Source organism: Neopsephotus bourkii, unplaced genomic scaffold, assembly GCF_033783945.1.
Source record: "Neopsephotus bourkii isolate Nb327-2 ecotype Australia unplaced genomic scaffold, CSIRO-AGI_Nbou_v1 NB_1630, whole genome shotgun sequence".
NCBI classification, from domain to species: domain Eukaryota; kingdom Metazoa; phylum Chordata; class Aves; order Psittaciformes; family Psittacidae; genus Neopsephotus; species Neopsephotus bourkii.
The window spans coordinates 5381266-5398305 of NW_026902105.1; the positions used below are offsets into that span (position 1 = coordinate 5381266).

Below are 17040 nucleotides of genomic sequence, written 5' to 3' on the forward strand. Positions count from 1 at the left end.
TCATAAGTGTATGTCTTTCAGCAATGCGTTCAGAATATTTGTGTTATAGTTTTATTTACGTGATTGAAAAATGTTAGCAATTGCTTTAAAAAAACCCCTACATCCTCACTGACTTCTTCCCAGTAGTTTTAAAGACACTTTTGAAAACTATGCTACCGTACAGCATTGAGTGTCAGCACTGTTCTGAGTGACTGAGCCTCTTTTTAGTGAACTGAGGGTTCTCTGTAAATAAACTTACCCATCACTTTTGCAGGTTTATTTGAGGCTGATGGGAGTGCAGATTTCAAGTCTTTTTTTTTTTTCTGGTGATAAGTAGGGTGGATAAAAAGGTTTTAAATACTATTTTTCCTCAAATTAAAAAAAAAACAAAAAAATGTAATTTTGCAGAAATTTTGTGGGATTTCGTGTAGTTTAGATGCAGATAAATTCGGTCAAATGTACATGTAATTCATTTAACGTGAACATGTTAATTATGTCTAATCCTTTTATCCTCATTATTTGATTGCATGAGGTGACATGCTTATTACAGGCAAACATCAGTTAATGTTTGTGACTAGAAGTAGTTGTAGCTTTTCATAAATAAATTTGTCTTGAGGTTCCAGTGATTTATGTTACTTGGGAGTGCTGTGGTTGAGAAATAAAGCAGCCATAGAGAAAATGTGTTTCCAGGCTCTTTTGGAGGCCTGACTTGCATGCAGTTGAAAGAGTTGCATTAGAAACAAAAAAGGAGGGAGGCTTACGTACACTGTGCCTGTTTGCTATTGCAAATTAAGATGTCAAGTACATAGATTGATTTTTATATATGAAACAGATGATTTCCGTTCTCTAGCAGTTCACTTTTGATCAGTCTCTAGATTGCTTTTTTCTTTATTTTTTAAAAATAACAGCTGATTTTTTAATCCAAAACCTAAATTTTATAATAGATAGTCTGTTACCTGCGAAAAAGCTTCTGTCGTCTTAAACTGTAATTATGTGAGATGCTCCTTTGAATGTGCATGCTGTTATCCCCACTTTCCCTTCTTTCATGTTTCGGGCTCAGTGGGCAGGTCACTGGGCTGTGTATAATACCGGCTTTGGGTAGTGAGTTTAACACTACCCTGGTATCCCCACCATAAGCACGTGGACCTGCTTTACAAAATGCTTTGGGACCTCATCTTAAAATGTGATGGAGAACAATGGTTTTGGTTAGGTATTTTTGTTTAGTAATAGTAGCAGCGTGCTAAGCATGTGGAATTAGTCTTATATTTTTTAAAAAGTTTAATTATGCTGTTAATCTTTATTTTAAAAACTCAATAATAAAATAAACAGTGTGTGTTATTGTTATAGTGATAAATATGGCCAGCGGTTAAAATTTCCGGAGCCAGTTATGGCTTTTAGCCAAATGTCTCCCAGTAAAAGTAGAATGATGAATGTAACTTCACAGGTTGCAGTTTGACAAAGAAGCAGTGGAAAACGAAATGACTGTGGGTGAACTCCCCAGCTGCCTGTGTCCTAATTTGTCTCCTGATTGTTCTGATGAATTTTCTCTGCCTGCGCCTTGCATTTAAACAGAAGAATGAAATGCTTTTTCTGCTCTTGAGTAATTTTCACTGAATTTTAATGAAATATACGGTTCTGAGGGAAGTGAAGGGGATGATCTCAAAGGGAAGAATAAACTTACAGTTTGTGTTAATAGCGTTTCTAGCTGTGTTGTTTTGGTAGCTTGAACTAGTTTATTTAAATGCTGCGCTCTTCTGGAAGCAACTAATTTGTTCAAGTGATGATCAGAGGATAGGAAATTAATGAAGAGAATAGTTGCATTCAAAATACTGCAAAAATACAGGAACTCTTCTGGGGTGTATGTGACTGTGATCTTAGGAAGGTACATTATGAAGAAACAAATTTCAGAGCTATGTTAAAGCCAAAGAGTAAAATTGTTTAAGGTTTTGTTGAGGAGTTGTCAAGGCTTCCGTAGGGTGATACCCAACTGTACAACCTCTTTATAAGGTATGAAATGGCATGAGAGCAAGCAGGGGAATGAGCAGCGGGACTTCACTACTGGAAAAGTGTATTTTTTTTTCCCCATTAATATTATCTCATGCAGAAATGATATCTATGTGTGTGTGTGTGTACACTCAGATGCATCACAGACACCAGGCCATCTGTCTTCTCATGTCTGACTACAATGGTTGTGATCACGCAGGAGGGCGTAACAGGGGTTATAGGCTGATGGTGTTGACTCTTCGAGGCCAACTTTGTTACGCTGGAATTTGGTTTCACTTTTATTCTGCCAGATTCCCAAACTGCAATCATGTGTTGAAGTACAGAATCATCAACTGTTAAAATTCTGTATATCTTTTCTCCTGGTGGTCTGAAACAACTTTCATAGAGTTCAAAATTTAAATACATTTTACTTCTTACAACTTGTTCTTACATGGTTTATGTTGAAATACATTTACCGTGTACATACCAAAGTACTGCTCAGTTTTGCCATTGAAATAGCTATTTACACTGAAGAGCCTACTTTGTGCTCTGGGAGTGAGGAGAGACTTGTTTATGAAATTGGTGTATATTTAACATTAATTAAAGATGGCATTCAGCACACCAACAAGAATCTTAAAAAATGGCTGAAAGCCATATTCATACAGTGGCAATCAAGATGCATCTGTGGGATTCTCTAAGACTCAGTCCCCATCTCTCCTCTATAGTCATGGATCTTGTGAATGACAAGGTGGGGGTCTTTGGAATGGCTGAAGATTAACATCCCCCGCTGTTTTGTAATTATCAGAATCTGGACAGTCATTTATTTGAATGAAATAATGCATACAGTTTGTGCTTCCAAAGAAAAGCATACATAATGTGATTGTATGAAGAGGTTTTCAGTCTCTCAGTGGGATGTCATAGGGTATGTTTATAAACTTCAACCTAGCAGTCTCTCTGCAGCGGAATTCCACTGGTATTGAGATAATAATTTGCACAGTCAAATTGCTTTCTTTACAAAAACCCAGGGAATTATGAGACCCTAATCCTTTATTAATGTCAATCCATAGGCAGCAAGAAAGCGTAAGATTGCCATTCGAAAAGCCCAGGGGAAAAATCTTGAGGCCATCCGAGAGCTGAATGAGTATCTGGAGCAGTGAGTGTCTTACAAGAATACGGATTGTGTTTTGCTATTCTAATAAATCTTTTTAATTAAAATGGAATTTGCATTTGATTTACGCTTTTGCTTCCACTTACAGAATCCCTTGCAAATTCTTTTCTTTTTTTCCTTTTCTCCTCTCATGTCTTCTCTATACAGATTTGTTGGAGACCAAGAAGCTTGGCATGAACTTGCAGAACTTTACATCAATGAACATGAGTAAGTTGTTTGCTAAGTCCACATAAAAACTGTTAAATTGAAACCACCTCTGTGTAAGTCAAAGACCTCAATGATTTTTTTTTTCTGAAGAACTAGTGTTAGAAAGTATGCTGTCTCATTTCCAATATAACAAGCATCAACAGGAAATAACTGCCAACCTTATTTGAGTACCAAATACTTTATGAAGGCATTTGATTTTAAAACAGAAACAGTTTATTTAATTACCTGTATTTTTCAGTCATGTCTTTTTTTTTTTATCTGGTGTTTTAAAAGAAGTGGTTTGTATGTAGCAGGGAACAGCACCTTTTTTTTCCCCCATATTTTTTCATCCAGGTGATTTTTTGACTAGTTATAGGTCTTAAATTCTTTCCTTCTAAAATCAGTTGATAAATAACAGCTGATATTTTTCTGAGTTTCTGTTACCTTGCCTCTGTCAGAACTTTCAGTAACCTTAAAAAAACACCAACAAAACAAAACATGGGTCCAGAGTTAGAGGCATCAGGTCGCCTGGGTACAAACCCCAATGCAATCAAGAATGCTGTATGTTGTAGTAACTTGCTTATTGGATATTTAATGTTTTTGTTAGCTTTTTCTTATTGCTATAGTGACAGGAGGAAATCCCAGTGTGAGAGGATTAGCTCAAAGCTTTAGCGCAAGTTTTCTAATATCACAGCATTAATTCTAACCTCTACCCAAAGGTGTATCTTGTTTCCCCCCTTTCTTTAGTTCTTCATCCCAGCCTGAATTATATCACATTGTTTGTTTCCTTCCTTTCCAGAGAGTAGTAAAAGAATGAGATTTTCAAGGAAGAAATAGTAATTCTCACTGTGACAGAAAAGCTTTCCCCCATCACTTCTCCTTCCACCCCATTCTCAAAGAAACTAATTATTAAATTCTCAAATGCTGATTTACAGAATAATCTAGAATTTAGATATCCAGATGGTTTAGTATTGTCTCATAATTGCAAAATTACTTTTAGTCTGATATTAAATATCTATCCACATTCTCTATAAACACTGCATCTCTGAAATTTGGAAGCCTGTCATGTAAACTCTGTGCAACAGTGCTCTCATGTATCTGTAGAAGATGCAAATTCTGCAGGAAACTCTGTTAGTTGAAAGATTACGAAGCTAAGATTTCTGTAATTAAATAAACTTACATTTTGAGCTTGACTTTTTAATTCTCTCTGAAACCTTTCAGTTAAAGAACAAGTATTAGCCTTTTCTAACGGTAAGTTGCTGCCTGTTCGGACTAGTATAATGCTATTTGAACAATTTGATTTTCAGACTGTTCTTAGTATGTTTATTTTATAATTCTGTGGTCTGTAGCTTGGTTTGTCAGTCCTTAAGCAGCTGGATTTTCTTGTAGAAAAAAATTAACTCTTTTGTGTTCCTAGTCGTGTCTTTTAGTATGAAATGCCTATTTCTACTCATCATTCTTCTTGATAAGAAATAGTACTTATTAATAGGAAAGGAGTATATTAAATGTTTTCCACGAGCTCTACCACATATACATAATAATTTTTTGTGTAGTTTTCATCATAATTTAGAAATAATAACTTGAGTTTTCAAACATTGTTTAAAAAGAAAATCTCTTCCTTAATTGTGAATTATGTGAAGTAATGGGGAAAAAGTATGGCTTTGTTTATTATGTTGCAAAGACACTGAAAAAACAACCTGTATATTCTGTTTCATTTTGTCACTTTTATTTTTATATTCCTCAGCTATGCAAAGGCAGCCTTCTGCTTAGAGGAGCTTATGATGACTAATCCACACAACCATTTATATTGTCAGCAATATGCTGAAGTAGGTATTTTCAGAAGAATCAATTATGTTTGGATGCATATTCTGTTTTTATGTTACTGAAGTGGTGAAAATGGAATAAAAATGGTTTATTTAATTTTTCCCCAAGAGATCTCAGAGAGTACACAGACAATGTTAACATCTCATAGAACTTAACATGTTAATAAAACTGGTTTCTTACTTGCTAAATAGAAGAGTAAGAGCAGGAATTACTGAAGATAAAAATTCATTTTAAATGAGCTATTCTTGTTGAAGTGTTTATGCACTTTTCAAATTAAGTGCATGAGAAGTTAAATTTTACCACTGCAATGCTGCCTAGAAGGTTATGATATATTGCCTGTTACTGTGGAGCCAGATCTTGGAATACACATAGGAAATTTTGTGTGAAGGAGCACTGGGGGGAGAGAGGGCCCTTAACAGTTTTAGCTCAAGGTTTTTAGCCATTTGCACTCTTTTTTTCAGATATTTATTATTTTTTCCTAAATTATACCGTTAACTGCTTAGAACGGATTTTATTTGTTTTGTTAATGTGGATAAAATTGGGTTAACTTTAAAACTTGAAAGTCTAAATACCTTTCCAGTAGAAAGACTGTAATGCATGTCTTCTAGGATTTATCTCTCCTTTTGTTGATCTAATAACAAGAAAAATTAATAGAAAGACAATGGAGTAATCTTCTAAACTTTGTGCACTGTTTTGCAGTGAGTAGATAATGAAAGGCACTGTGGTGCCTTTTGTGTACTGGTGTAACGCATGCAAGTTAATATGGATTTATAGTAGTAAGAATTTAGCTTTAGATTTAAAGTTCATGTTACTTTACCAAAGAGGCTATAAGTCTGTAAGTATGCAAAGGTGCAAAATAATAACTTTTCATGCTTGTGGCAATAAATTAATGCTTTTTTCCTCCTATAGTTAAATATTTAAAAACTTGTATATTGAAAAGAGCTCAGATTTCTCCAGAACCAGTATTTGGCCCTTGGTGTAGGACTCACCTGATTTGAAATACCATGTGAAACAAACCTGAAGAGAAGTTTCATAATATCTTTGCTTCAAGAGTGAATGCCTCAGGTACGAATGACGTGCAAGTTTCAGGAGCTTATAATTTTTGCAGGTTAAATACACTCAAGGGGGGCTTGAAAACCTCGAGCTATCAAGAAAGTATTTTGCGCAAGCGCTGAAGCTTAACAACCGAAATATGAGAGCTTTGTTTGGACTTTACATGGTAAGCACAATTACATATTTTCCAGGTTGTCATTTTTATGTTGCATGTTTTTATGCATGTATATTATCCTTTATCATTTTGGCTTGTTTGGGTGGTTTTTTTTTTCTGTTGGTTTAACAGATTATTAACACTGTTTTTAAATACTGACAGAACAGTCTTACACCTGTAAGTACTCCTTATTTGAAGTGCTCTTAACCTTTAAGTCTTGCCTGTGTTTTCAAAGAATTATAATTATTGACATGTTAAGGTAACTTCATGAATAAGGATTTAAAGCCATACTCCTCTCTACAAGATGGTGAGCTACTGAAGAGTACCAGTACAGTGTGATGGCTGTTTGGTTTTTTTTTTTTTTTTATTATTTTTAAGCAGCCTTTTAATCAACCCTTTGGCTCCTTATTTCTTTGTAATGCTGTTTCCATGCTTTAGGATCTGGTTTTGCAGTGGCTGCTGCTTTTGTATGTGACAGACATGCCCAATCTTCATAGCCCCCAAAGAATGTCCAGAACTCTGGTAAATGCTTCACAAAGGCTTTCAGCTGTATGTGCCAAGGAAACTGGTCAATACTTCATCAAATTCAGGAAACCAGACAGAATTATGTCCCATCTTAGGTCCCTGACCTTGTACTATATCACAAATTTAATTCATGTGGGCATGGCTTCGGAGAATGCATTCCCAAGTCTGTGGAGACTGCTTCTCTGACAGCCTTGCTCCTTTCCTGTGTCTGCAGGTAGTTTCAGGGAAATAGCTGTAAGGGAACATTCTTTGAGTTTGAACTGTATTATTCATGTAGCCGTTTGCTTCATGCTCCTTTTTTAAAACCTTCCCTGGAGGTTCTTCATTGGTGGTTCTTGTGGTTCTTTGCATTCAAGTGCTTTTGCACTCAGGTATTGTGGGAAGGATTAGCAATGATTCCTTGAAGAATGATTTTATTTATATAAATGGAAGTCTCTGAGATTAAGGAATCTTTTCTTATTTTCTCTTTTTTTGGGGAGTGTAGTTTATGTATAGTCTTACCTGCTTTTCTGATACAAAAAAATGTCATGGTTTTAATGGCAGTTTGATCACACAAGTGATGTATTTTATAACATCTCTGGTAACAAATTGAACAGGGAAAACTAATTCATAACCCTCAGTTCAGGAAAACAAATGGGATTAGCTGATCATGTCCAGGTTTGGTTCCTAACTTGTTACACCACTGAACTGAACTGAAGTCTGGTTTAGCTTTATTTAGAACAAACAATTGTTTAAAAAGTTTAAGCTAATTCTCATTTGGATGCTGTTTACCAGTAACTGGGTATTTTTAACCTTTTTATTTTTTTTTACTCTGTGTGGCCTCTGAATACAAAGGTGCTGAATGCTCTCAGTTAATTTCATGCACATCTACTTTATAGTTACACTGGTTTTATTTTTGTATTCCTAGTCTGCCAGCCATATTGCCTCCAATCCAAAAGCAAGTGCAAAAATGAAAAAAGATAATATGAAATATGCCAGCTGGGCAGCCAACCAAATAAATAGAGCATACCAGGTTAGTACATCAGAGTTTTTAGTCTTTATCGTGCCATGTAGTTCTTTTCTGCACTTTCATCAGCTGCTGCTCAAGAGGCTAGATATGACGTGTAAATCGGCATAATCTGCTTGGATTTGTTATGTTCTACTTGTGTTTTGATGTCCTGGAAGCATTAATGAATCTAAAGTTGGTATTCTACAGTGACTAATTTGTAGTATTTACTTAATAGCTTTAAGCAGATTTTTTTTCTACTAACATGAACTGAATGGACACTAGGGCAATGCTGACCTCCAAGACTCAGTCCTACAGCTCAGTATTTTAATAAAACTTGGTGTGTCTTAATTCTTAGAGTGACTCGATCCGTTACTAGCAAACAAATTAAAATGCTAGAATTTTATTTTCTTTCAGTTTATTCTGACCTTTCAAAATCATATTTAATGGTGTTCCTAATAATTATCTTAATAATTGTGACTGAAGTTGGGTTTGCATAATTTTACAGAAAAATGCCCGTTGATCTGTGAAAATGTAGACTTTGTAGGCCACAATCAAAGCTTACTGAACTCATAAGGAGGCTTTTCAGCTATTTGCAGTTATGCATAAATAGCTATTTTGCTTTTGCATTAGAAGTCTGTATATTTTTTCTATAACTATGAATGAAAACAGGTTTTAGCTCATAGATTCTGTTGTCCATGCATCCCAGACATAGTATGTCTGACTCCCTTACAGCTGTTCTTTATGACCTGCCAGTCCAAGTTCATGTATAGGTAATCCTGAACATCAGCATCATGCTGTCATGTTTTCCCCATAACTTTTTCTGAGCAAAAATGTCTGTATTAAATGCAGAGACTTTACATACACCTAACACTCGTTTCTTTCTGTAATATTTCAGTATCAGAACCCAATATTTGATCTTTCTCTTGCTGCTACCGTCTCACAGTTAATACTACCAAGTGGCCTTTTGACCAGCTCCATCTATTATGGAATTAAATTAGATTTTCTTTTATGGCCAATGCGCAGTTAATTCTTAATACAGTATTTCAGTTTATTGCCAGAAGTGCAGTTTCTTGTGGCTGACGTGGTTTTGATGTATTACAACTTTGAAGTATTTTCCATTTCCTCTGATTGGCCTTGTAACTTCTGACTGTACTTTACAGTGAAGAATATTGTATCCCTGAGGACATAATTAAGCATTTTATACTTGTGTGCTTGAAGTTTATTTCCCTGGTTTTCTCTTTAAAATGACTCCCTGCTTTTCATTAATTTACCTGCTCACAACAGTAAGGTATCTATGAGTTACCAACTTTGTCTGATGTCCCATAAGTAAGTGGGACTTCCTTTGGCTTCAGTATGTCTGACATTTCCTGTAATGGAAAACTCAAATTTGACTCAAGTCAAAACCACAACAAAACAAACAAGCAAAACCCAAACCCTTGAAGAACAGAATAGACAATGGATTCACCACTGATAGAACAAAACAGGTTTTAAAAGATGTGTGAATAGTGAAAACTATTATTAATGCTTTACATCTCAATGAAATGAACTGTTAAGAGTAGTTCTGAACATGTATTGCTAATGAAGATTATGACTGAAGCTTCCAGTTCCAGTTATACCACCAGCAGACATTCGCTAGCACTTCTGGGAAACAGCCCAAAGGATGCAAGTAGAATTGCAACCCTGGACTTTAGCAGGGCAAACTTTGGCCTTTTCAAGCAATTGCTAGGGGAAATCCCATGGGCAAGACTGCTTGAAGGTAAAGGGGCCCAAGATAGTTGGTTGGCATTCAAGGATTGCTTTTTCCGAGCTCAAGATCAGAGCATCCTGACACGTAGGAAGTCAAGGAAGAGGGCCAGGAGACCTGCGTGGCTAAATAGGGAATTGCTGGGTATGCTAAAGTGGAAGAGGAGAGTTTACAGGTCATGGAAGGAAGGGCTGGCCACTTGGGAGGAATATAAGGCTGCTGCTAGAGGATGTAGGAAGGCAGCTAGGATGACTAAGGCCTCCTTGGAATTAAATCTGGCGAGAGGGGTCAAGGACAGCAGAAAGAGCTTTTTCAAATACATGGCAGATAAAACTAACACCAGAGGCAATGTAGGCCCACTGATGAACGGGACGGGTGCCCTGGTGACAGAAGATACAGAGATGGCAGAGTTACTGAATGCCTTCTTTGTCTCTGTCTACTCTGCCGGAGGCAGTCCTGAAGAGCCCTGTACCTCTGAGACCTCAGATGAAGTCAGGTCAACGGAGTGGTTTGCCTTAGTTGATGAGGAATGGGTTAGAGACCAGCTGAGCAATCTCGACATCCATAAATCCATGGGTGCAGATGGGATGCACCCATGGGTGCTGAGGAAACTGGCGGAGGTCATTGCCAGACCGCTCTCCATCATCTTTACCAAGTCTTGGGAAATGGGAGAGGTGCCTGAGGACTGGAGAAAAGCAAATGTCACTCCAGTCTTCAAAAAGGGCAAGAAGGAGGACCCGGGTAACTATAGACCGGTTAGCCTCACCTCCATTCCTGGGAAAGTGATGGAACACCTTATCCTTGGTGCCATCTTAAGGCATATCAAGGATAAGAGGGTTATGAGGGGCAGTCAACATGGCTTCACCAAGGGGAAGTCATGCTTGACCAATCTCATAGCCTTTTATGAGGAAATAACACGGTGGATGGATGATGGCAGAGCGGTGGATGTGGTCTACCTTGACTTCAGCAAAGCGTTTGACACAGTCTCCCACAGCATCCTCGCAGCTAAATTGAAGAAGTGTGGTTTGGATGATCAGGTAGTGAGGTGGACTGTGAACTGGCTGAAGGAGAGAAGCCAGAGAGTTGTAGTCTATGGGGCGGAGTCTAGTTGGAGGTCTGTATCTAGTGGAGTGCCTCAAGGGTCGGTACTGGGACCAGTATTATTTAATATATTCATCAACGATTTAGATGAGGGAATTGAGTGTACTATCAGCAAGTTTGCTGATGACACTAAGCTGGGAGTAGTGGCCGACACGCCAGAAGGCTGTGCTGCCATCCAGCGAGACCTGGACAGGCTGGAGAGTTGGGCAGGGAATAACTTGATGAAATACAACAAGGGAAAGTGTAGAGTCCTGCATCTGGGCAGGAATAACCCCAGGTTCCAGTATAAGCTGGGGAACGACCTGTTAGAGAGCAGTGTAGGGGAGAGGGACGTGGGGGTCCTAGTGGACAAGAGGATGACCATGAGCCAACACTGTGCCCTTGTGGCCGAGAAGGCCAATGGCATCCTGGGGTGTATTAGAAGGGGGGTGGTTAGTAGGTCGAGAGAGGTCCTCCTTCCCCTCTATTCTGCCCTGGTGAGACCTCATCTGGAATATTGTGTCCAGTTCTGGGCCCCTCAGTTCAAGAAGGACAGGGACCTGCTGGAGAGAGTCCAGCGCAGGGCAACTAAGATGATTAAGGGAGTGGAGCATCTCCCTTATGAGGAAAGACTGAGGGAGCTGGGTCTCTATAGTTTGGAGGAGACTGAGGGGTGACCTTATTAGTGTATATAAATATATAAAGGGGGAGTGTCACGAGGATGGAGCCAGGCTCTACTCAGTGGCAAACAATGATAGGACAAGGGGTAATGGGTACAAACTGGAACACAAGAGGTTCCACTTAAACTTGAGAAGAAACTTCTCAGTGAGGGTGACGGAACACTGGAACAGGCTGCCCAGGGAGGTTGTGGAGTCTCCTTCTCTGGAGACATTCAAAACCTGCCTGGACACATTCCTGTGTAACCTTATCTAGGTGTTCCTGCTCCAGCAGGGGGATTGGACTAGATGATCTTTTGAGGTCCCTTCCAATCTCTAGCATACTGTGATACTGTGATGCTTCAGGATGGAATCGTAGAACCAGTGTTGACTGTGGAATGTGGCATACCAAGATTAAGACCTAGAAACAGGCATCTCCTGATTCTAAGTGTAGTGACAGTTTAACTGTGACGGTTTGTAGTTACATGACTTACAGCCAGATAAGCTTGCCTCTTTTTATTTTTCTTTTTTTCGCTCCACATGGCTTCCTGTTAACATCACAACATTTCTAACAAAGCAAGACTTGTACTGGGGGGTGAAGGTTTCTGGCTGTGGGGGGTTTGGGGAAGGTTAGTCTTGTTGGTTTTTTTTTACTGCAAAGTGCAGTTCCCCTGTTTCTGTGAAGCTCTTTTGAATCTTACATTAAGCATTTTTGGTTGATGCTTCCCAGAACAGCTCATGTTAACACAACTGACATATATTTGAAACATATGTCATAGCTTCTTTGTGACTTCATACTTTCGTGGTATGTTGCATACTTCAGCTGGTCTTTTTAGCTGCTTCGGACATAAAGTGATGAACACCGTGTCTGACTAATCACAGGGGGAATTTTGGTACAGAGAAGATGTAAGTGCTCAAGATAGGATTTGCAGATTTTTTTTGCTCAAGCTAGGTGTGCAAATGGTGTGAACACCCCTGTCTTCCTAGAAGTACCACAAGAAGCTCCAGTGAGTACAGCTGGATGGGGCTGCCCTAGCCCAGCCCTACTGAACTTGTTACATGACAACAGAAGGGTTTGGCCACTCCAGTGTGTATGTCAGATACCACATACAGCTGCTACAACAAATGGTGTTTGGTGATGTAGTAGGAGGCAGTTTCCCCTATGAGTCTGTATTGATTTGTTGCTCCCTTAACATGTTGAGCAGTTGAAAATTGTCATCTCTTGGACCTAAGGATGAAGCCTTGGTTGCTTGTCGAAACACAGCATTCCTCCATTAGCGAAGGGTTGTCTAACCAGGTTTTAAGCAAGATACTTAATATTATCTCTAAATCCTCCCCACTTCCCTTCATTATCTAAAACACTTTCTAAAGTGTAATAAAAGCCTTAAGAGCTTGTTGAGTTTGGCATTGACTTGTTTTATTAGCTAGACCTTCTTACTGTTAAAATGCAGTTTTTCCAGTATTCATGTTCTAGAGAATAAGATGCATTTAGAATCCTGACTTGAGTGCCTAGACAAATGATACCAATTTGTGACCTAAAAATATGAAGTTATTAATTCAAAAAGTTAACAAGGAAGCAGTTGGCTTGCAGTGAGATCTTTCCCCATTTTCTTTTTCAGTCTGGATTTAAACTTGAATTACCAGCAGTTTGCTCAGTAATTTTGGAAAACTGCCTTTACCTTTTCAAATTCAGCACTGGCTATAGTTGCGTTTTAATCTCATATGCAATTTGCTTAAAATATTTTCACTGGTCCTCTTCTTTCAGTTTATGTTTTCATTCAGGCAGTTTGCTTTGGCACTTGATTTTTGCTTTTGCTGTGCATTTCTATATGGCATCAGAGGAACTTTTTACATTTATTGTAGGTTAAAGAAAACAATCTTTGGGTATGAAAGAGAAAGCCTTACTGTTGCTAGTGTTGCTTAGACTGGGCAGCAGTTTGTTTACCAGGACACATGGGCCTAAAGGACAGTTGAATGAAATAATTTTCTTAATAGTACTGATACTTGATGCTCCATCTGTTTAATATAGTTATTTGAATGTTAAATGTGCTGATTAGTACTTCTCATCTGTGCCTAATCTAGAGGAAATGTAAGCTTTTGCAGGAAGACAGAAAGGTTTTGTAGCAAGGGCTGCTTATGGAGCTGGAATTCCTGGCTGCTGGCACATGCACTAAAAGAAAGGTCATTATTCTCTGGGCCACTTAAGTTTAATTGACTGGGTAGAAAAAAAATATTAAGCTTTCATTTCAGATTTTACAGAAATGCTTGTTATTCAAAGAATTATTTTATTCTCATTATAAGCTCAGTTTTGCCTTAGCACTGGGAAACCAGATTCTTCTCTCTGTGTGGACCCTGTGAAGAAATGTGTTTCTGTTCTGACTGAACACATGAGTCACAGTTACTTTAACATCGAAACAAAATATGGCTACCTAGTGCTCTTCAGTTAGGTAATTGGTTTAGCATGTCCTCTGGTAGAAGCGTTTCAGCAAAGGCAAGCGAGTTTGATTAATGCTCACGAAAATCTTTAATGTGATCCTACTCGTAGTAATTTTCCAGATACATGCTTCTTGGGTACATTGCTAAATTCTTCTGTGTTAGCAATCCACATGTTATTTATGGTCGGAGAGAGGTGATTTTGTTACAAACCATTTGGGAAACAGAAAATTAAATCATGATTTTAAGAAATGGATTCCGGCTCAATCAGTCAAATTGCTGTGTAATGGCAGAATAGACAAAATAATTGTTCGTCAGGGCAAATTTGAAGTGATTACATTTCCAAGTATACTCCTGTTTGTTATGACGCAGAGTTTGGTTTTATTTGTTCAGCTTCAAGTACATGTCAGTATCATGAAGGCAACCACTCTTGAAATTAGCAAGTAACATTTTTTGAACTAATGTCTTCTGTCAGTTTTGCTTTCAGTGTCCCTGAAGAGAGGTAAAATGAATTTCTTCTGATTTTGAAGCTTTCCTCTGCATGCTTTCTCTGTCTTGCCAGGCATGATTTTTGACCACAATATATTCTGGCTTCTGTGCTTTGTATTGAAATCTCTGAATGTTTTGAATTGGAAACAATTTTTCAGTGGAGGATTCTGAGCTCTGTTTTGCCATTTTCTTGTTTTTCTGAAGACTCTCCAGGTATCTGTTTGGACAATTCCTGTTTAGAACAAGCAAAAAGAGTATTGAGTCAGATCTAAGCAATAGTTACTTTCTCCTACATGGGAGAGTGTTTAAGAGTTTGATTTTCCTCTGACACTGATGGCTGCAGGTCACTCTGGAGACTGCACAACGTGAAGAATGGGTTTATACATACTGCTGAAGTCAAAACACAGCACATCAGTTCATCATCCAGAAATATGAAATGTGAAAATACAGTGGGTTTAGTATGTCTCTTAACTATAAAGTGTTGTCACAAAACCAACATTTCATTCTCCTAGCGACTTAATTTGAAATAGCTTTTCATTTACTGTGCCAAAAACTACTTTTGTAAAAACTCAGTACTGATTGAGAGTCCCAGTGTTAGATTGTAGCCTGGGGGTCAAAAGCAGGTTAACAGGTCCTGCAGCTTGTTGCTGGTGTGATATTACCTGGGTTTGATGACTTAATCTTTTCTAACAGGTCATGAAGAGTTTGCTAAATTAAGTTAATTACAAGAGAGAAGGGACACATTATAAATCAAGGACTAACTATGTGAGACACCAGTGGTATTTGAAATAAAAAACATTAAATTGAAAATTTATTGAGTGTTTAGATGTTAACATTTAGGTAGAGAATAGGCTGTTTTACTAGCAGCAAGTTGTAGTTACTGCTTCTGTAATTTCTTTACCACCCCTCTCAACCCAAAATGCAAAACTTTTTAATGCAGGTGTATTAAAAATCGTTGAGAGTTTCATTTGAGCAAAGACCAACCTAGTCATAAATCTGCTGTATTAGATGTGGATGAGAAGTGATGGGAATCATCAGCACTGTTAGAGAAACCCTTTTGAGGTCAGTGTGAGGTGATCAGAGTCTCCTACCCTTCTGCCTCTTTCTTTCGCAAACATGGCTACATGTGTCCTAGGGAATCTAAAGTTATTAATAGTATTTATTAAGCTGTACTTTGTTATCAAGGCAGACTTTATTTCAAATGGTCTCTGAAACTGCTGCTGTAATAGGAGGTTACATTCAAATACAAGGTCATTACTCACAGTTACTTTGAACCATGAAATATAATTATGTGATGACTGCATTATTTTACAGGAGATTTTGGTAAGTAGCACTGTCTCGCTGTAACAAAAATAGAAAATAGATTAGCTTCAATAACAGGTCCAAGTCTTACTGCTATTAAATTGTGAACGTGTAATATACAATATGTAATTTGGATCACATTAAAAAATCAAAGCTGAAGTAAAAATTATGTTAAAGTTTACCAGGCAAGCAAATCAGCAGGAAGATCTCACTTCAGATAAATGTTCATTTTCAAAGTGGAATATTTATTAGTGCTGAATATTCAAATTCAGAGCAAGTGAGTGAAGTTAAGGAGTTCTGTTGTATTTTCCAGTACATATTAGAGGAAAGGTGATACAGCTTCTAAAAATACTGAGGCTGAGTGAAACAATGAATAAGCTGTGCTTTTAAGTTTGCAGTCAGTAGAGTTAATTTTTGGTACTTAATGCTTAGAACTGTTATTTGCACAGGATCTATGCACAGAATTTCTGATATGTGACAACAATCTTCTGTTGTTGTTGTTTAGTTTGCAGGTCGCAGTAAGAAAGAAACTAAATACTCTTTGAAGGCAGTGGAAGACATGTTGGAGACCCTGCAAATTACTCAGTCCTAGGTGGACACAGAGATCCAATATTAAATTTTCCAATTCCATGATCAGCCTGCAATGACCTAGGGTTTATGTTTCTCTAATGCTGTTAAATGCTAATTTTGTATTGATTAACCTGCTATCTAAAATAATGTTTTATGGAAAGTAAAATATCTATTTATTGCTGCTCTGAGAAATGTGATGAATGCCCACTGAAATGAGTAAATTACCCACTTGGACAACAGAAAGAAATGACACGTGCTGCACGTCAATCTTTTCAGATTTTTGTATCTATAGTACCTGCTTCTAAGTCACAATTTGTAGAAATAAACTTGTTAAATGATTTATAAAAATGACAGTGACCATTTATTGGACTTGCAAATGGAAATGACGAATTTATGTGTGTAGATGAATGACAAATGATAGAAATGTGTGTCTTATTTGCATATTTAAGAGTGAAAGCATGCTACAGTTGTACATTTTCTGGCAAATGTTTACCATACAGCAAGGAGTGATTATAAATACATTTTATTAGATAAAAAAAATTGACATTAATGTTTTTATTAATGATTTGATATCCAGTATTGAAGAAATGGAGAAGACTTATTTGTGTACTTTGCTTCTGAGGTGCGCTTGTACTGGCTTTGTGGGCAAATGCTTCCATGTCCACATAGTTCTCCAGTCAGTACATGCATGTGCACTTTTTTTATTCCTTCTGTATGTCCTTTGTTGTACATATGTTCCACATCATGAATTTCAAAACCATCTGAAGGCAGGGCTGCGTGCTGGTCTGTACTAGTTTTTGTACCTACAGTATGGGTGCCCATTCACTGTGGTGTAAGCTGTGGTATGTTAGCTTCTCCACAGTAGCCAAGTGTTTTTACGCTAGGAGGATGAGAGATAACTTGTTC

At 37.6% G+C, this 17040-nt stretch overlaps 1 protein-coding gene across 3 annotated transcripts in view; it reads left to right on the forward strand.

Annotated features, from left to right (window-relative positions):
• Nucleotides 1-16731, forward strand: part of EMC2 (ER membrane protein complex subunit 2) — a 35776-nt gene extending 19045 nt beyond the window's left edge. For 2 of the 3 annotated variants that reach the window (XM_061373391.1, XM_061373393.1), the window contains 6 exons: nt 3030-3115; nt 3278-3337; nt 5061-5142; nt 6249-6359; nt 7780-7884; nt 16070-16731. In XM_061373391.1, the coding sequence (XP_061229375.1) occupies nt 3030-3115; nt 3278-3337; nt 5061-5142; nt 6249-6359; nt 7780-7884; nt 16070-16156 (531 nt within the window). In that variant the 3' untranslated portion in view covers nt 16157-16731. The remainder of the gene's footprint in view (nt 1-3029; nt 3116-3277; nt 3338-5060; nt 5143-6248; nt 6360-7779; nt 7885-16069) is intronic. The other variant, XM_061373392.1, reaches the window with a different exon arrangement.
• Nucleotides 16732-17040: the final 309 nt, after the last annotated feature.